The sequence below is a fragment of the Salmo salar genome, chromosome ssa16 (genome assembly GCF_905237065.1).
Source record: "Salmo salar chromosome ssa16, Ssal_v3.1, whole genome shotgun sequence".
Taxonomy (NCBI): domain Eukaryota; kingdom Metazoa; phylum Chordata; class Actinopteri; order Salmoniformes; family Salmonidae; genus Salmo; species Salmo salar.
In genome coordinates, this window is record NC_059457.1 from 86,840,490 (window position 1) to 86,860,770 (window position 20,281).

The 20,281-nt window shown below is 50.2% G+C and overlaps 1 protein-coding gene across 4 annotated transcripts in view; it reads right to left on the reverse strand.

The window, feature by feature from the left end:
• The window catches only part of LOC106593842 (growth arrest-specific 6), a 34,295-nt gene that overhangs the window by 5,574 nt on the left and 8,440 nt on the right, over nucleotides 1-20,281 (reverse strand). The window contains exons 5-14 of one of the 4 annotated variants that reach the window (XM_045698411.1): nucleotides 12,424-12,546; nucleotides 11,116-11,235; nucleotides 10,888-11,010; nucleotides 7,325-7,443; nucleotides 5,949-6,067; nucleotides 5,568-5,757; nucleotides 5,110-5,274; nucleotides 4,844-5,012; nucleotides 4,588-4,730; nucleotides 2,473-2,680 (exon numbers count right to left, since the gene is read on the reverse strand). In XM_045698411.1, the coding sequence (XP_045554367.1) occupies nucleotides 2,473-2,680; nucleotides 4,588-4,730; nucleotides 4,844-5,012; nucleotides 5,110-5,274; nucleotides 5,568-5,757; nucleotides 5,949-6,067; nucleotides 7,325-7,443; nucleotides 10,888-11,010; nucleotides 11,116-11,235; nucleotides 12,424-12,546 (1,479 nt within the window). Of the gene's footprint in view, nucleotides 1-2,472; nucleotides 2,681-3,908; nucleotides 4,052-4,587; nucleotides 4,731-4,843; nucleotides 5,013-5,109; nucleotides 5,275-5,567; nucleotides 5,758-5,948; nucleotides 6,068-7,324; nucleotides 7,444-10,887; nucleotides 11,011-11,115; nucleotides 11,236-12,423; nucleotides 12,547-20,281 lie in introns of those variants that run through there. The other 3 variants (XM_045698412.1, XM_045698413.1, XM_045698414.1) reach the window with 3 other exon arrangements.

Genomic DNA, 20,281 nt, shown 5'->3' on the forward strand with positions numbered 1-20,281 from the left:
CACCGGGGAGCCCTCCTATACCCGTCCACCTCACCGGGGAGCCCTCCTATTCCCGTCCACCTCACCGGGGAGCCCTCCTATTCCCGTCCAACTCACCGGGGAGCCCTCCTATTCCCGTCCAACTCACCGGGGAGCCCTCCTATACCCGTCCAACTCACCGGGGAGCCCTCCTATACCCGTCCACCTCACCGGGGAGTCCTCCTATACCCGTCCACCTCACCGGGGAGTCCTCCTATACCCGTCCACCTCACCGGGGAGTCCTCCTATACCCGTCTACCTCACCGGGGAGTCCTATACCCGTCTACCTCACCGGGGAGTCCTATACCCGTCTACCTCACCGGGGAGTCCTATACCCGTCTACCTCACCGGGGAGTCCTATACCCGTCTACCTCACCGGGGAGCCCTATACCCGTCTACCTCACCGGGGAGCCCTATACCCGTCTACCTCACCGGGGAGCCCTATACCCGTCTACCTCACCGGGGAGCCCTCCTATACCCGTCTACCTCACCGGGGAGCCCTCCTATTCCCGTCCACCTCACCGGGGAGCCCTCCTATACCCGTCCACCTCACCGGGGAGCCCTCCTATTCCCGTCCACCTCACCGGGGAGCCCTCCTATTCCCGTCCACCTCACCGGGGAGCCCTCCTATTCCCGTCCACCTCACCGGGGAGCCCTCCTATTCCCGTCCACCTCACCGGGGAGCCCTCCTATTCCCGTCCACCTCACCGGGGAGCCCTCCTATTCCCGTCCACCTCACCGGGAGCCCTCCTATTCCCGTCCACCTCACCGGGGAGCCCTCCTATTCCCGTCCACCTCACCGGGGAGCCCTCCTATACCCGTCTACCTCACCGGGGAGCCCTCCTATACCCGTCCAACTCACGGGGGAGCCCTCCTATTCCCGTCCAACTCACCGGGAGCCCTCCTATTCCCGTCCAACTCACGGGGAGCCCTCCTATTCCCGTCTACCTCACCGGGGAGCCCTCCTATTCCCGTCTACCTCACCGGGGAGCCCTCCTATTCCCGTCTACCTCACCGGGGAGCCCTCCTATTCCCGTCCAACTCACGGGGAGCCCTCCTATTCCCGTCCAACTCACCGGGGAGCCCTCCTATTCCCGTCTACCTCACCGGGGAGCCCTCCTATTCCCCTCCTATTCCCGCCCTCCTATACCCGTCCACCTCACCGGGGAGCCCTCCTATTCCCGTCCACCTCACCGGGGAGCCCTCCTATTCCCGTCCACCTCACCGGGGAGCCCTCCTATTCCCGTCCACCTCACCGGGGAGCCCTCCTATTCCCGTCCACCTCACCGGGGAGCCCTCCTATTCCCGTCCACCTCACCGGGGAGCCCTCCTATTCCCGTCTACCTCACCGGGGGAGCCCTCCTATTCCCGTCCACCTCACCGGGGAGCCCTCCTATTCCCGTCCACCTCACCGGGGAGCCCTCCTATACCCGTCCACCTCACCGGGGAGCCCTCCTATACCCGTCCACCTCACCGGGGAGCCCTCCTATTCCCGTCCACCTCACCGGGGAGCCCTCCTATTCCCGTCTACCTCACCGGGGAGCCCTCCTATACCCGTCTACCTCACCGGGGAGCCCTCCTATACCCGTCCAACTCACCGGGAGCCCTCCTATTCCCGTCCAACTCACCGGGAGCCCTCCTATTCCCGTCTACCTCACCGGGGAGTCCTATACCCGTCTACCTCACCGGGGAGCTCCTATTCCCGTCTACCTCACCGGGGAGCTCCTATTCCCGTCTACCTCACCGGGGAGCCCTCCTATTCCCGTCCACCTCACCGGGGAGCCCTCCTATACCCGTCTACCTCACCGGGGAGCCCTCCTATACCCGTCTACCTCACCGGGAGCCCTCCTATACCCGTCCAACTCACGGGGAGCCCTCCTATTCCCGTCCAACTCACCGGGGAGCCCTCCTATTCCCGTCCACCTCACCGGGGAGCCCTCCTATTCCCGTCTACCTCACCGGGGAGCCCTCCTATTCCCGTCTACCTCACCGGGGAGCCCTCCTATTCCCGTCTACCTCACCGGGGAGCCCTCCTATTCCCGTCCAACTCACGGGGAGCCCTCCTATTCCCGTCCACCTCACCGGGGAGCCCTCCTATTCCCGTCTACCTCACCGGGGAGCCCTCCTATTCCCGTCTACCTCACCGGGGAGCCCTCCTATTCCCGTCCACCTCACCGGGGAGCCCTCCTATTCCCGTCCACCTCACCGGGGAGCCCTCCTATTCCCGTCCACCTCACCGGGGAGCCCTCCTATTCCCGTCCACCTCACCGGGGAGTCCTCCTATACCCGTCCAACTCACCGGGGAGCCCTCCTATACCCGTCCAACTCACCGGGGAGCCCTCCTATTCCCGTCCACCTCACCGGGGAGCCCTCCTATTCCCGTCCACCTCACCGGGGAGCCCTCCTATTCCCGTCCACCTCACCGGGGAGCCCTCCTATTCCCGTCCAACTCACCGGGGAGCCCTCCTATAAAGGTGGTTGAAGGCAGGCTGAGGTCAACCGTCTCCTGTCCAGGTGTGGTGTGACTCTGTCCAGGCTGACCGTCCACCTCTAGTATGGTCAGGTTCCCACTGACCGTCACGTTGACCTCATGAACCTCTGCATCACACAGGAAGGCCGGGGCGCTGGCCACGATCACATCACCCACAGAGACCAGGACATACTGGGGGGTAGAGAGAAAGATACAGAGAGACATCACCCACAGAGACCAGGACATACTGGGGGGTAGAGAGAAAGATACAGAGAGACATCACCCACAGAGACCAGGACATACTGGGGGGTAGAGAGAAAGATACAGAGAGACATCACCCACAGAGACCAGGACATACTGGGGGGTAGAGAGAAAGATACAGAGAGACATCACCCACAGAGACCAGGACATACTGGGGGGTAGAGAGAAAGATACAGAGAGACATCACCCACAGAGACCAGGACATACTGGGGGGTAGAGAGAAAGATACAGAGAGACATCACCCACAGAGACCAGGAAATACTGGGGGTAGAGAGAAAGATACAGAGAGACATCACCCACAGAGACCAGGACATACTGGGGGGTAGAGAGAAAGATACAGAGAGACATCACCCACAGAGACCAGGACATACTGGGGGGTAGAGAGAAAGATACAGAGAGACATCACCCACAGAGACCAGGACATACTGGGGGGTAGAGAGAAAGATAGAGAGAGACATCACCCACAGAGACCAGGACATACTGGGGGGTAGAGAGAAAGATACAGAGAGACATCACCCACAGAGACCAGGACATACTGGGGGTAGAGAGAAAGATACAGAGAGACATCACCCACAGAGACCAGGACATACTGGGGGGTAGAGAGAAAGATACAGAGAGACATCACCCACAGAGACCAGGACATACTGGGGGGTAGAGAGAAAGATACAGAGAGACATCACCCACAGAGACCAGGACATACTGGGGGGTAGAGAGAAAGATACAGAGAGACATCACCCACAGAGACCAGGACATACTGGGGGGTAGAGAGAAAGATACAGAGAGACATCACCCACAGAGACCAGGACATACTGGGGGGTAGAGAGAAAGATACAGAGAGACATCACCCACAGAGACCAGGACATACTGGGGGTAGAGAGAAAGATACAGAGAGACATCACCCACAGAGACCAGGACATACTGGGGGGTAGAGAGAAAGATACAGAGAGACATCACCCACAGAGACCAGGACATACTGGGGGGTAGAGAGAAAGATACAGAGAGACATCACCCACAGAGACCAGGACATACTGGGGGGTAGAGAGAAAGATACAGAGAGACATCACCCACAGAGACCAGGACATACTGGGGGGTAGAGAGAAAGATACAGAGAGACATCACCCACAGAGACCAGGACATACTGGGGGTAGAGAGAAAGATACAGAGAGACATCACCCACAGAGACCAGGACATACTGGGGGGTAGAGAGAAAGATACAGAGAGACATCACCCACAGAGACCAGGACATACTGGGGGGTAGAGAGAAAGATACAGAGAGACATCACCCACAGAGACCAGGACATACTGGGGGGGTAGAGAGAAAGATACAGAGAGACATCACACTCAAGACAAAACATGAATTCATACAGACCGAGACAGAGAGGTCAGTCAGACAGCGAGTCAGACAGCGAGTCAGACAGCGAGCGAGCGAGCCAGACAGACAGACAGACAGACAGCGAGCGAGCCAGACAGACAGACAGCGAGCGAGCCAGACAGACAGACAGACAGCGAGCCAGACAGACAGCGAGCGAGCCAGACAGACAGCGAGCGAGCGAGCCAGACAGACAGACAGCGAGCGAGCGAGCCAGACAGACAGACAGCGAGCGAGCGAGCCAGACAGACAGACAGCGAGCGAGCCAGACAGCGAGCGAGCCAGACAGACAGCGAGCCAGACAGACAGCGAGCCAGACAGACAGCGAGCCAGACAGACAGCGAGCCAGACAGACAGCGAGCCAGACAGACAGCGAGCCAGACAGACAGCGAGCCAGACAGACAGCGAGCCAGACAGACAGCGAGCCAGACAGACCGACCGACAGCGTCGGGCCAAAGTAACATCTCACCTCCCGCCATTCCTGGTTGTCTCTGTGGTAGTCGGACAGAGAGATGGAGAGAGGGACGCTGTCCTGATAAACGAGTGCCAATAGAACCCCAACAGTGGAGGCTGGTCTCAGAGTCAGCTGGATACTCAGAGACTGGGACTCTGCTGGGGGAGAGAGATGTGGTTATACACACACAGGTAAATGTGCAAATGATACATGCAAATCAGAAGATGCATAGAGACGTGCACACACATAATCCCACACACAGCAGACCCACCGTATGTGATGTTGAACAGAGCGAAGCCTGTCCCAGGGTAATAGGTTCCGGGGTTTTCTGTACTGAAACACTGCATGTTGTCATTAGACCTGATGGTCTCCTGAATGGACGTATCCTCTCCTGTTAACCAGCGCCACTCACGCATACAGCCGTCAAACCTCGGGTTCACCTGGAGAACACACACACACACACACACATTAGGCAGAGAAAACAACACACACATCTCCCCAGAACAGAGATTCTAGAGAGGACCCCACCCCCCTAACCTGGTTGATGAGACTGTCCTCTTTGAAAGGGACGCCCCCTACAGTCAGGTTGAGTTCATGCATGCCTTTCTTCAGGGTGAACAGATCTCCGTTCACAGCTATCTTCATCACCGCCTCCCTGTCAATCTTTATCACCAGACTCCGCCCCTGCTCCTCCACTGAGATCTACAGACCAATCAGAAAAGACAGGAGCTCAAATTGTAAAAAAAATGGTTTTACATGTTCTTATCCTACAGTGTCTCAGTCCCAAATGATATCCTATTTCCTATACAGTGCACACATTCTGACCAGGTCACCAGTAACACCTCCTCCAAAAAGTAGTGCACTACATAGGGAACAGGGGGCCATTTGGGATGCACCCGAGTCAACGACCCCTCAGGAGAGGAGATGCCACTTTAGACTATTGAGACCCAACCCATAAGTTAAACACCCCCCTAAACCCCAGAATAACCTCTGACCTTTCTCCACTGTCCATCGTTGACGACGGGCCCGCTGCTGGTGACCCGGCTGACCGCCCCGTACCTCAGCTGCAGCTCCAGTTTCCCATGATGCATTGCCAGAACAATCCAGGAACTGTTCAGGTGACCACCAGCGAAGAAGATGACCCCCTCCGGGTCAAAGGTACGGAGGTCAAACTCAGCTGAGAACCTAGAGGAGGGAGAGAGAGATAAAGACAGGATGTAATATAATTCTACAATGGTACAAGACTATGGTTATAACTATGAACCCTTAAAATGCTTTTGCCTTACTGGCATCTTTCCAGGTCTCTCTTGGAAAAGAGGTTGAAACCTCAGGAGACTGGTAAGGTTAAAAGGTTAGAGGTCAAAGGTAAGGCCCACCCAGTCTGGACTCTCCTGCGGAAGCGTAGCCTGACCACTGGGACTCCGCTGAACATCCGGCCCAGGTAGAGAGAACGGGAGTTCCTCTTCATGGTGAGAGAGACACATGTAGTGATCTCCTGTTGGGGGAAGAGAGAGTCTAGTGATGCAGCCGTAAATTCACTCTGGCTATCTACTCCTATTTCAGAGCGCTGAATAACTGAGGAATTTACGAACGCGCAACACCGTTGAATATAACCAGTGTCAGTATATGTTGGCAAAAAAAACATCATTAAATTGTTGCCAGCAGCACAGTTAGTCACCAACGCTCTGGATAACATGTAAACAGCCTGACCAGCTCTGCTACGATGAGTAAAATGGTCAGAGTGAGGTGTTTTCTCATTTGTGTCTGGAAGTAGCTACCAGCTAGCCAACTTTAGCCAGTTAGCTTGGGTGTTTGACTGCCATTGAGGTCAGAACCCTCAGATCAACCCTACTCCTCGGCCAGAGCGTCCAGTATGCGCTCTGAGCGAAACACTCAGAATTTACGAACGGATAATCTGAAAATAAGAATGGAGTGCCAGAGTGCGCTCTGGGCAGAGTGATTTTAGGAACGCACCCACAGTAAGAATCACTTTGGGGGGGGGCTGAGCTGTGTGCCATTCCTCTACATATGTTAAGGGTCAGCACACAAGGGATAACTGGAATCTGACATGTCTTCTAAAGGAAAGATTCAAATCAGGTGCACATTGTAACGGAAAGTACCTTTTAATAGGTCCATTGTCTAGACCGGGGCTGCCCGACCCTCTCCTGGAGATCTACTGTCCTGTAGGTTTTCAGTCCAACCCTCTTCCTGGAGATCTACCGTCCTGTAGGTTCACACTCCAACCCTAATGTAGCATATCTGATTCAGCTAGTTAAGGTCTTGTTGAGCAGCTAATTAGTAGAATCAGGTGTGTTAAATTAAGGTTGGACTGAAAACCTACAGGACAGTAGACCACCAGGAAGAGGGTCGGACTGAAAATCTACAGGACAGTAAATCTCCAGGAAGAGGGTCGGAGTGAAAACCTACAGGACAGTAGATCTCCAGGAAGAGGGTTGGACTGAAAACCTACAGAACAGTAGATCTCCAGGAAGAGGGTTGGACTGAAAACCTACAGGACAGTAGATCTCCAGGAAGAGGGTTGGACTGAAAACCTACAGGACAGTAAATCTCCAGGAAGAGGGTCGGACTGAAAACCTACAGGACAGTAAATCTCCAGGAAGATGGTTGAGCAGCCCTGGTCTAGAGTGCAGTGCTGCTTGTCGATAATGAACCTTTGATTGAATCCCTTACTAATAAATGGGGGGTGTTTTCTACAGGTAAGGTCTTGATAATGTGAGTGGGGACTTTTTACCTGACAGCTCCTGAGGTCGTGGCTCAACTTCTTGCCCTGCCGACCGTCACAGAAACACCGGAAACTACCGGGCGTGTTAACACACTCCTCACACACTCCCTGCTCACACTCATCCACATCTGACAGAGAGAGAGAGAGAAAGAGAGAAAGAGAGACGGAGGGAGGGAGGGAGATAAAAGACGGAGTGAAAGAGAGAGGGGAAAAAACAGAGAGAGAAGGGTGTCCATTGGTCCATCTCTGGAACTACAACCTCCAGACAAGGCTGGGGGAGAAAACCACTGAAGTGAAAAACAACGTCTCTAAAATGTTATCAGCATCAACAGATGGAGGAACAACTCCTGACTTAGATCTCTCCTGATGTCAACTGGACCATGTCCCAACTGGCACCCTATTCCCCTAGAGCTGGGGTCTAAAGTAGTGCACTACATAGGGAATGGGGAACCATTTGGGATGAAGCCAGAACGTCTGTCTGAATGACCTTAGAAGGCCATGAGGTTTATTATGATACGGATGGATAAATGTTAGTTCTTCTAAAGAGTGACTCTGTGACCGCCTCCCTTCCCTCCCCCGCTTTCTCTTTCTCCCTCCCTCTCCTCTCTCTCAGTAAGTACAATGCAAGACAAGAACAAACTTGTTTGACAAATAAAAGACTAGGATGACATTTTAAAGGACCATTGAGCGTTTGGCAGGAGAGGATGTCGTGCAGATAGAGATCGGTCTTGTAAAAAAAATGATAAACAGAATGTATTGACTATAAATGAAAAGATGACGCGCTAACAGCTTACTTGGCAGTTCGTCTGTGTGTCTCAGAGTGTGTGTGTGTGTCTCAGAGTGTGTGTGTGTGTCTCAGAGTGTGTGTGTGTGTCTCAGAGTGTGTGTGTGTGTCTCAGAGTGTGTGTGTGTGTCTCAGAGTGTGTGTGTGTCTCAGAGTGTGTGTGTGTCTCAGAGTGTGTCCTGTGTCTGTCTCAGAGTGTGTCCTGTGTCTGTCTCAGAGTGTGTCCTGTGTGTGTCTCAGAGTGTGTCCTGTGTGTGTCTCAGAGTGTGTGTGTCTCAGAGTGTGTGTGTCTCAGAGTGTGTGTGTCTCAGAGTGTGTGTGTCTCAGAGTGTGTGTGTCTCAGAGTGTGTGTGTCTCAGAGTGTGTGTGTCTCAGAGTGTGTGTGTCTCAGAGTGTGTGTGTGTCTCAGAGTGTGTGTGTCTCAGAGTGTGTGTAAGAGAGAGATTGTGTATGTCAGTGGAGGCTGGTAGGAGGAGCTACTGGAGGACAGGCTCATTGTAAATGACTGGAAAGGTCCAAAAACATGAAACGTATGGAAACCACGTTGGACTCCGTTCCATTTATTACAATGAGCCGGTCCTCCTATAGCGCCTCCCACCAGCCTCCACTGGCATATGTATGTGTGTAGGTATGCATGAATGACAGCTGGCTGCATCACTAGACTAGCTAGCTGTCTCTACAACACAGCCGGCTGCACCACTAGACTAGCTAGCTGGCTCTACAACACAGCCGTCTGCACCACTAGACTAGCTAGCTGGCTCTACAACACAGCTGTCTGCATCACTAGACTAGCTAGCTGGCTCTACAACACAGCTGGCTGCACCACTAGACTAGCTAGCTGGCTGCACCACTAGACTAGCTAGCTGGCTGCACCACTAGACTAGCTAGCTGTCTCTACAACACAGCCGTCTGCACCACTAGACTAGCTAGCTGGCTCTACAACACAGCTGTCTGCATCACTAGACTAGCTAGCTGGCTGCACCACTAGACTAGCTAGCTGTCTCTACAACACAGCCGTCTGCACCACTAGACTAGCTAGCTGGCTCTACAACACAGCCGTCTGCAGTCCAGCTGAGACCAACACATTGTCAAGCAGAGCGAGATGTAGGATTAGCTTGTGTGTAGCTTTATTTGTGGGTATTCACTGTAGGGTTGCAAAATTCCTGTAACTTTTTTCTTTTAAATGACAAGATTTTCCAGAAATCCCGGTTGAAAGATTCCCTGAATCAGGAAGGAATAAGCAGGAAATCTGGGTGGAAAATAACCAGAATTTTGCAACCCCAGTTCATTGTGTGTGACATATATACACACACACTGCATTCGGAATGTCTTCAGACGCCTTGACTTTTAAACATTTTTTTAAATTAAATTTTTTGAGTTTTCCAACTTTTTACTCAGTACTGTGTTAAAGCAACTTTGGCAGCAATTACAGCCCCAAGTCTTCTTGGGTATGACCCTACAAGCTTGGCACACCTGTATTTTGGGAGTTTCTCCCATTCTTCTCTGCAGATCCTCTCAAGCTCTGTCAGGTTGGATGGGGAGCGTCGCAGCACAGCTATTTTCAGGTCTCTCCAGAGATGTTTGATCGTGTTCAAGTCCGGGCTCTGGCTGTGCCACTCAAGGACATTCAGAGACTCGTTGTCCTGTTGGAAGGTGAACCTTCACCCCAGTCTGAGGTCCTGATCGCTCTGGAACAGGTTTTCATCAAGGATCTCTCTGTGCTTTGTTCCGTTCATCTTTCCCTCAATCCTGACTAGTCTCCCAGTCCCTGCTGCTGAAAAACATCCCCACAGCATGATGCTGCCACCACCGTGCTTCACCGTAGGGATGGTGCCAGGTTTCCTCCAGACATGACCCTTGGCATTCAGGCCAAAGAGTTCAATCTTGGTATCATCATACCAGAGAATCCAAGTGGGCTGTCATGTGCTTTTTACTGAGGAGTGGTTCCGTCTGGCCACTCTACCATAAAGGCCTGATTGGTGGAGTGCTGCAAAGATGGTTGTCCTTCCGGAAGGTTCTCCCATCTCCACAGAGGAACTCTGGAGCTCTGTCAGAGTGACCATTGGGTTCTTGGTCACCTCCATGACCAAGGCCCTTCTCCCCCGATTGCTCAGTTTGGCCGGGTGGCCAGCTCTAGGAAGAGTCTTGGTGATTCTAAACTTCTTCCATTTAAGAATGATGGAGGCCACTGTGTTCTTGGGACCTTCAATGCTGCAGAAATGTTTTGGTTAACTTCCCCAGATCTGTGCCTCGACACAATGCTGTCTCGGAGCGCCACGTACAATTCCTTCGACATTATGGCTTGGTTTTTGCTCTGACATGCACTGTCAACTGTGGGACATTTTTATATGGACAGGTGTGTGCCTTTCCAAATCATGTCCAATCAATTGAATTTACCACAGGTGGACTCCAATCAAGTTGTAGAAACATCTCAAGGATGATCAATGGAAACAGGATGCACCTGAGCTCAATTTCTCATAGCAAATGGTCTGAATACTTATGTAAATAAGGTATCTGTTTTTTATTTTCAATACATTTGCAAACATTTCTAAAAACCTGTTTTCGCTTTGTCATTATGGGGTATTGTGTGTAGATTGATGACATATGGTTTATTTTTAATCAATTTTAGAATAAGGCTGTAGCGTAACAAAATGTGGAAAAGGTCAAACGGTCTGAATACTTTCTGAATGCACTGTATATAATGTATTCTATACATTATAGTATGTATATGTATTACATGTATATAATGTGTCAGTACTGAGTAATGTGTTTTTGGTGTACTGCTCACCTAGGCAGGTCTTGGTGTTGTTGTCGTAAATGTATCCCGTCTCACACAGACAGTCATAGTCTCCATCCTGGTTCACACACCTCGCTGTCCCACACATCCCTGGATCCTGGCACTCATCCACATCTGAAACACACACACACACACACACACACACACACACACACAGTGAGGACAGTTCAATACTTCCTTCAGGTAAGGTGTGTGTGTGTGTGCGCGTGTGTCTCTTACCGTTACACAACTTGCGTTCGACCAGCATGTAACCGCGGCGACAGGAGCAATGGTAGCTACCCATAGTGTTGTTACACTCGTGGTCACATCCTCCATTCCTCTTGTTGCACTCGTTGACATCTGCCAATCACAGGAGACACACAGAGGACATGTGACAATATGAACCAATCACTTTATCCATCAACTACATTGAACATCGCTAAGTGTCGCATGACACTTTAATGTGAGTTCTGATCAAAACGTTTGTACACACGATGAAAGACGATGTCTTTTTAACTAAATAAATCACACGTCTCTTTTCCGGCGGTTTATATTTTGAAAAATGCCACTTATTTGGGACCCGTTAGCCCAGAGTGACTGCTCTGATGAGCTGAATGGTTTCTGTGAACTTGTGGTTGGCCAGTGGAAAAGCCTCCGCCTCAGAGTCAGTCAGACACGTTGTGTTTTGGCTTCCCCCGCCGACCAACAGCTAGGTGGCAGGATGAGTCACCACAGAAAAGTGAGAGATGGAGTCTGCATTCCAAATGGCTCCCTATTCCCATGGTGTTCTGGTCAAAAGTAGTGCACTATAATCAGGAATAGGGGTCATTTCGGAAACAGACAGCAGCAGTGCAGGAGGCATTCACACCGAGACGGGTCACCCAGCCCCCTCTGTAGAAACGGGTCACCCAGCCCCCTCTGTAGAGACGGGTCCAGCCCCCTCTGTAGAGACGGGTCACCAGCCCAGCGCTGACCTTCTCTTTGCAGGGTCATGTGACTTCTCAGCCTGCTCTACATGTGACCGGTTCACTTCCTGCACATTCAGTTCATATTGACCTGACCGATATATAGAGAAAGGGAGAGAGACAGAGAGCGAGAGAGGGCAGAGACATACTGACAACACAACACACACAGAGCCCAACCACAACCCAGCAGCACTCCAAGGACGGTGTGTGTGTGTGTCTGTGTGGATGGAGATGGATAGACAGTGACTAAGCTAAGTCAAAGTCAGACAGGACTCACCCTGTACCGATCATTGTCACATGCTGGAGACAGTGTGACACTGCAGAAAATCCTCTCTGTCCCCACCTCTGTCACTTTGTATGTGTGGCAAGTTGGCCTGACAAACAATAACACAGTAGCCATGTACCCAATACACTGGCCCTATTCCACAGCATCACATCTGGGATGTATTGTGGGTAAACTGTGACTGACTGATCTCCAACTAGTAATGACTAGTTATTTATGATGCCAGGTGATTTGTAGATCAGCCAGTGGGCTGCAACGTGGAACAAGTCCACTGTGTTTCTGAACATCATGTCCCAGTACCTTTCTCACAACGGACTCCTGTCCAGCCAGTGAAGCAGTGGCAGAGGAAGTCACCCTTTTTGTCCTCACAGCGCACCGTACCTCGAGGATTACAGGGAGACGGAGAGCACTGGTCTGGAATATCTGAGAGGGGGAAGGGAAATGGAGAGAGGGAAAAGTGAGAGAGAGAGAGGGAAGGGAGAGAGAGGATAGGAGAGAAAGAAAGAGAGCATTAGAGGTCATCCTGTCAGAGAAATAACATCCTACAATACAGCAAGTCATAGATGTGAAGGTACATAGCACTATGTTACTATATAATGTGAAGTGTTTTAGCCAGGCTGGTCCAGGCAGGTACATATATAATGTGAAGTGTTTTAGCCAGGCTGGTCCAGGCAGGTACATATATAATGTGAAGTGTTTAGCCAGGCTGGTCCAGGCAGGTACATATATAATGTGAAGTGTTTTAGCCAGGCTGGTCCAGGCAGGTACATATATAATGTGAAGTGTTTTAGCCAGGCTGGTCCAGGCAGGTACATATATAATGTGAAGTGTTTTAGCCAGGCTGGTCCAGGCAGGTACATATATAATGTGAAGTGTTTAGCCAGGCTGGTCCAGGCAGGTACATATATAATGTGAAGTGTTTTAGCCAGGCTGGTCCAGGCAGGTACATATATAATGTGAAGTGTTTAGCCAGGCTGGTCCAGGCAGGTACATATATAATGTGAAGTGTTTTAGCCAGGCTGGTCCAGGCAGGTACATATATAATGTGAAGTGTTTTAGCCAGGCTGGTCCAGGCAGGTACATATATAATGTGAAGTGTTTTAGCCAGGCTGGTCCAGGCAGGTACATATATAATGTGAAGTGTTTTAGCCAGGCTGGTCCAGGCAGGTACATATATAATGTGAAGTGTTTTAGCCAGGCTGGTCCAGGCAGGTACATATATAATGTGAAGTGTTTTAGCCAGGCTGGTCCAGGCAGGTACATAGCACTATGTTACTATATATTTATTTAACCAGGAAAAGCCCATTGAGACCCAGTCTCTTTTTCAAGGGAGACCTGGCCAAGAAGGCAGCAACAATCAATACATTACAGAATTAAAACATACAACAACACAACATGATCCAGCCAAAAAAAAGCATTTACACTCCTCCATAACAGTCTCCCATCAATATTTTAAATTCATTCAGTGGCACTAACATATGTAGATGAAGCATGGATTGTAGACTATTCCATGCCTCTGGTGCACAAGAAGAGAAGGCAGTCTTGCCTAATACTGTGAATGTTCTGGGGACTTTAAGTAGCAACCACCTAGCAGACCAGGTATGGTAACATAGCAACCACCTAGCAGACCAGGTATGGTAACTGCTGGTGGTGAAGGAGACCAGACTACAGAGGTAAAGAGGGAGTTTACCCAAAAGGGCTTTGTAGATGAACACATACAAATGTATCTTTCTGTGCATATAAAGTGAGGTCCAATCTACCATTTGGTACAAGGTGCAATGGTGGGTGAGTGACTTGGCATTTGTAATAAAGCGCAAGGATGCATGATAAACAGTCCTGTCTCTAAGACAGAGGAGGCTGCATGCATATACAACAAGTCACCATAATCAATTACAGAGAGAAAAGTGGCCTGAACAAGCTTCTTTCTAGCCATAAGAGGGAAGCAAGCCTTATTACAAAAATAAAACCCAATTTACATTTAAGCTTTCTCACAAGATTATCCACATGAACATTAAAGGACAACTTGTCATCCAACCAAATACCTAGGTATTTGTAGGATGACACTTTTTCAAAAGGACAAGCCACCAGATATGAAGTGTTTAGCCAGACTGGTCCAGGCAGGTACATAGCTCTATGTTACTATATAATGGGAAGTGTTTTAGCCAGGCTGGTCCAGGCAGGTACATAGCTCTATGTTACTATATAATGGGAAGTGTTTAGCCAGACTGGTCCAGGCAGGTACATAGCTCTATGTTACTATATAATGGGAAGTGTTTTAGCCAGGCTGGTCCAGGCAGGTACATAGCTCTATGTTACTATATAATGTGAAGTGTTTTAACCAGGCTGGTCCAGGCAGGTACATATATAATGTGAAGTGTTTTAGCCAGGCTGTTCCAGGCAGGTACATATATAATGTGAAGTGTTTTAGCCAGGCTGGTCCAGGCAGGTACATAGCTCTATGTTACTACAGTTGAAGTTGGAAGTTTACATACGAGTTTTAATGACTCCAACCTAAGTGTTTTTCAACCACTCCACAAATTTCTTGTTAACAAAACAATAGTTTTGGCAAGTCGGTTAGGACATCTACTTTGTGCAAGACAAGTAATTTTTCCAACAATTGTTTACAGACAGATTATTTCACTTATTATTCACTATATCACAATTCCAGTGGGTCAGAAGTTTACATACACTAAGTTGACTGCGCCTTTAAACAGATTGGAAAATTACAGAAAATTATTCTGATGGACTAACTGACATCATGAGTCAGTTGGAGGTGAACCTGTGGATGTATTTCAAGGCCTACCTTCAAACTCAGTGCTTCTTTTCTTGACATCATGGGAAAATCAAAAGAAATCAGCCAAGACCTCAGAAAAAGAATTGTAGACCTCCACAAGTCTGGTTCATCCTTGGGAGCAATTTCCAAACGCCTGAAGGTACCACATTCATCTGTACAAACAATAGTACGCAAGTATAAACACCATGGGATCACACAGCCGTCATACTGCTCAGGAAGGAGATGTGTTCTGTCTCCTAGAGATGAACGTACTTTGGTGCGAAAAGTGCAAATCAATCCCAGAACAACAGCAAAGGACCTTGTGAAGATGCTGGAGGAAACGGGTACAAAAGTATCGATATCCACAGTCAAACGAGTCCTATATCGATATAACCTGAAAGGCTGCTCAGCAAGGAAGAAGCCACTGCTCCAAAACTGCCATAAAAAAGCCAGACTACGGTTTGCAACTGCACTTGGGGACAAAGATCGTACTTTTTGGGGAAATGTCCTCTGGTCTGATGAAACAAAATAGAAGTGTTTGGCCAAAATGACCATTGTTATGTTTGGAGGAAAAAGGGGGAGGAAGCCGAACAACACCATCCCAACCGTGAAGCACAGGGGTGGCAGCATCATGTTGTGGGGGTGCTTTGCTGCAGGAGGGACTGGTGCACTTCACAAAATAGATGGCATCATGACGATGGAAAATTATGTGGATATATTGACGCAACATCAAGACATCAGTCATGAAGTTAAAGCTTGGTAGCAAATGGGTCTTCCAAATGGACAATGACTCCAAGCATACTTCCAAAGTTGTGGCAAAATGGCTTAAGGACAACAAAGTCAAGGTATTGGAGTGGCCACCACAAAGCCCTGACCTCAATCCTATAGAAAATTTGTGGGCAGAACTGAAAAAGCATGCGTGAGCAAGGAGGCCTACAAACCTGACTCAGTTACACCAGCTCTGTCAGGAGGAATGGGCCAAAATTCACCCAACTTATTGTGAGATGCTTATGGAAGGCTACCCGAAACATTTGACCCAAGTAAAACTATTTAAAGGCAATGCTACCAAATGCTAATTTAGTGTATGTAAACTTCTGACCCACTAGGAATGTGATGAAAGAAATAAAAGCTGAAATAAGTCACTCTCTCTACTATTATTCTGACATTTCACATTCTTAAAATAAAGTGGTGATCCTAATTGACCTAAGACAGGGAATTGTTACTATGATTAAATGTCAGGAATTGTGAAAAACTGAGTTTAAATGTATTTGGCTAAGGTGTGTATGTAAACTTCCGACTTCAACTGTATATAAATGTGAAGTGCTTAGCCAGGCTGTTCCAGGCAGGTACAGTGAGGAAAAAAGTATTTGATCCCCTGCTGATTCTGTATGTTTGCCCACTGACAAGGAAATGATCAGTCTATAATTCTAATGGTAGGTTTATTTGAACAGTGAGAGACAGAATAACAACAAAAACAATCAAGAAAAACGCATGTCAAAAATGTTATAAATTCATTTGCATTTTAATGAGGGAAATAAGTATTTGACCCCCTCTCAATCAGAAAGATTTCTGGCTCCCAGGTGTCTTTTATACAGGTAACAAGCTGAGATTAGGAGCACACTCTTAAAGGGAGTGCTCCTAATCTCAGCTTGTTACCTGTATAAAAGACACCTGTCCACAGAAGCAATCAATCAGATTCCAAACTCTCCACCATGGCCAAGACCAAAGAGCTCTCCAAGGATGTCAGGGACAAGATTGTAGACCTACACAAGGCTGGAATGGGCTACAAGACCATTGCCAAGCAGCTTGGTGAGAAGGTGACAACAGTTGGAGCGATTATTCGCAAATGGAAGAAACACAAAAGAACTGTCAATCTCCCTCGGCCTGGGGCTCCATGCAAGATCTCACCTCGTGGAATTGCAATGATCATGAGAACGGTGAGGAATCAGCCCAGAACTACACGGGAGGATCTTGTCAATGATCTCAAGGCAGCTGGGACCATAGTCACCAAGAAAACAATTGGTAACACACTACGCCATGAAGGACTGAAACCCTGCAGCGCCCGCAAGGTCCCCCTGCTCAAGAAAGCACATATACACGCCCGTCTGAAGTTTTCCAATGAACATCTGAATGATTCAGAGGACAACTGGGTGAAAGTGTTGTGGTCAGATGAGACCAAAATGGAGCTCTTTGGCATCAACTCAACTCGCCGTGTTTGGAGGAGGAGGAATGCTGCCTATGACCCCAAGAACACCATCCCCACCGTCAAACATGGAGGTGGAAACATTATGCTTTGGGGGTGTTTTTCTGCTAAGGGGACAGGACAACTTCACCGCATCAAAGGGACGATGGACGAGGCCATGTACCATCAAATCTTGGGTGAGAACCTCCTTCCCTCAGCCAGGGCATTGAAAATGGGTTGTGGATGGGTATTCCAGCATGACAAAGACCCAAAACACACAGCCAAGGCAACAAAGGAGTGGCTCAAGAAGAAGCACATTAAGGTCCTGGAGTGGCCTAGCCAGTCTCCAGACCTTAATCCCATAGAAAATCTGTGGAGGGAGCTGAAGATTCGAGTTGCCAAACATCAGCCTAGAAACCTTAATGACTTGGAGAAGATCTGCAAAGAGGAGTGGGACAAAATCCCTCCTGAGATGTGCAAACCTGGTGGCCAACTACAAGAAACGTCTGACCTCTGATTGCCAACAAAGGTTTTGCCACCAAGTACAAAGTCATGTTTTGCAGAGGGGTCAAATACTTATTTCCCTCATTAAAATGGAAATCATTTTATAACATTTTTGACATGTGTTTTTCTGGATTTTTTTGTTGTTATTCTGTCTCTCACTGTTCAAATAAACCTACCATTAAAATGATAGACTGATCATTTCTTTGTCAGTGGGCAAATGGTCAAAATCAGCAGGGGATCAAATACTTTTCCCCCCTCACTGTACATAGCATTATGTTACTATATAATGCCTCCTGTAATGCCATTGATAAAGGCCCTGATCTAAAGTAGTGCACTATATAGGGAATATGGTGCCATTTGTGACAGACTAAAATGCCTGCTGTGATGCCATTGAAAAAAAGAGAAAGTTATTTTCCCCTCCCAGGATCTCTGAGGACAGCATAAATAGCTCTCCCCCGTCTCTCACCCCCCCCTGGTCTCTCACTCTCTCCTCCCCTGTCTCTCTCGCTCTCTCCTCCCCCTGTCTCCCCCCCTCCCGTCTCTCTCTCCTCCCCCTGTCTCCCCCCCCGGTCTCACGCTCTCTCCTCCCGTCTCTCTCGCTCTCTCCTCCCCTGTCTCTCTCCCCTCCGTCTCTCTCTCCTCCCCCTGTCTCCCCCCGGTCTCACGCTCTCTCCTCCCGTCTCTCTCGCTCTCTCCTCCCCTGTCTCTCTCCCCTCCCCCCGTCTCCCCCCTCCCGTCTCTCGCTCTCTCCTCCCCTGTCTCCCCCCCGGTCTCTCGCTCTCTCCTCCCCTGTCTCTCTCGCTCTCTCCTCCCCTGTCTCTCTCCCCTCGTCTCCCCCCTCCCGTCTCTCGCTCTCTCCTCCCCTGTCTCCCCCCCGGTCTCTCGCTCTCTCCTCCCCTGTCTCCCCCCTCCCCCGTCTCTCGCTCTCTCCTCCCCTGTCTCTCTCCCCTCCCCCCTCCCGCTCTCTCCTCCCCTGGTCTCCCCCCGTGTCTCCCCCCCCGTCTCTCTCCCCCTCCCCGTCTCTCTCTCCCCCGTCTCTCTCTCCCCCTCCCCGTCTCTCTCTCCCTCCCGCTCTCTCCTCCCCTGTCTCTCTCCCCTCCCCCCTCCCGCTCTCTCCCCCCGGTCTCTCCTCCCCTGTCTCCCCCCGTGTCTCTCCCCTCCCCCCGTCTCTCTCTCCCCTCCCCCCGTCTCTCTCCCACCTCCCCCGTCTCTCTCTCCCCCCCGTCTCTCTCTCTCCCCTCCCCGTCTCTCTCTCCCCTCCCCGTCTCTCTCTCCCCTCCCCGTCTCTCTCTCCCCTCCCCCGTCTCTCTCTCTATCCATCCTGGAGTGTTATATATAAAGTATTAGTTCCTGCAGTTCTTTCTCCTTCCATTACTGCTGACGGTGTGCTGACGGGGGGGCGGGGACAATCTCTCTGTCCTGGACGCATGGCTGAGTCATAGCAACTCCCTGGCTGACTCTGACTAGTTCCATCAACCAATCAGCAGACAGGATGCGCAGGCCCCTCACTCCTGGACTCAGCAGCCCTGATGCAGCAGAATACTCTATCCATTCTCTCTCCTCCTCTTTCACCCCCCCCCTCACTGGCGTCACAGCTTGCTCACGTCACTGATCTCAGATCTGCAGTCACGGAGTGCGTGACGCTGGAAGGAGGTGTGTCACGCACACTTGGTTACTACTGCAGAGTTCCACACGCATCTCTCCCTCCCTCTCATAGTCACAGCAGCAGTTTAGCCACGTCATGCTCGCTGACGCCCAGTAGACACTGACCCATAGACATGAAGAGACATTCCTCTTATCTTCTCCACCTTAAATCAGAGAACTTTCTCTCAGTGCTCTGCAGTAGTGAGGTGGTGCAGTAGTGAGGTGGTGCAGTAGTGAGGTGGTGCAGTAGTGAGGTGGTGCAGTAGTGAGGTAGTGCAGTAATGAGGTGGTGCAGTGCAGCCTGCCCAACAGAAGGAACTATGTGCTCACTGCTCCTCATAGGCACCATTTATAAAACCACAGAGAGGGAATGAGAGAGGAGAGAGAGAGGGAATGAGAGAGGGAATGAGAGAGGAGAGAGAGAGAATGAGAGAGGAGAGAGAGAGAGAATGAGAGCGAGAGAGAGAATGAGAGAGGAGAGAGAATGAGAGAGGAGAGAGAGAGAGAATGAGAGAGGAGAGAGAGAGAGAATGAGAGAGGAGAGAGGGAATGAGAGAGGAGAGAGGGAATGAGAGAGGAGAGAGGGAATGAGAGAGAGAGAGGGAATGAGAGAGGAGAGAGGGAATGAGAGAGGAGAGAGGGAATGAGAGAGGAGAGAGGGAATGAGAGAGGAGAGAGGGAATGAGAGAGGAGAGAGGGAATGAGAGAGGAGAGAGAGAATGAGAGAGGAGAGAGAATGAGAGAGAGAGAGAATGAGAGAGAGAATGAGAGAGGAGAGAGAGAGAATGAGAGAGGAGAGAGAGAATGAGAGAGAATGAGAGAGGAGAGAGAGAATGAGAGAGAATGAGAGAGGAGAGAGAGAATGAGAGAGAATGAGAGAGGAGAGAGAGAATGAGAGAGGAGAGAGAGAATGAGAGAGAGGGAGAGAATGAGAGAGGAGAGAGAGAATGAGAGAGGAGAGAGAGAATGAGAGAGGAGAGAGAGAATGAGAGAGGAGAGAGAGAATGAGAGAGAGAGAATGAGAGAGAGAGAATGAGAGAGGAGAGAGAGAATGA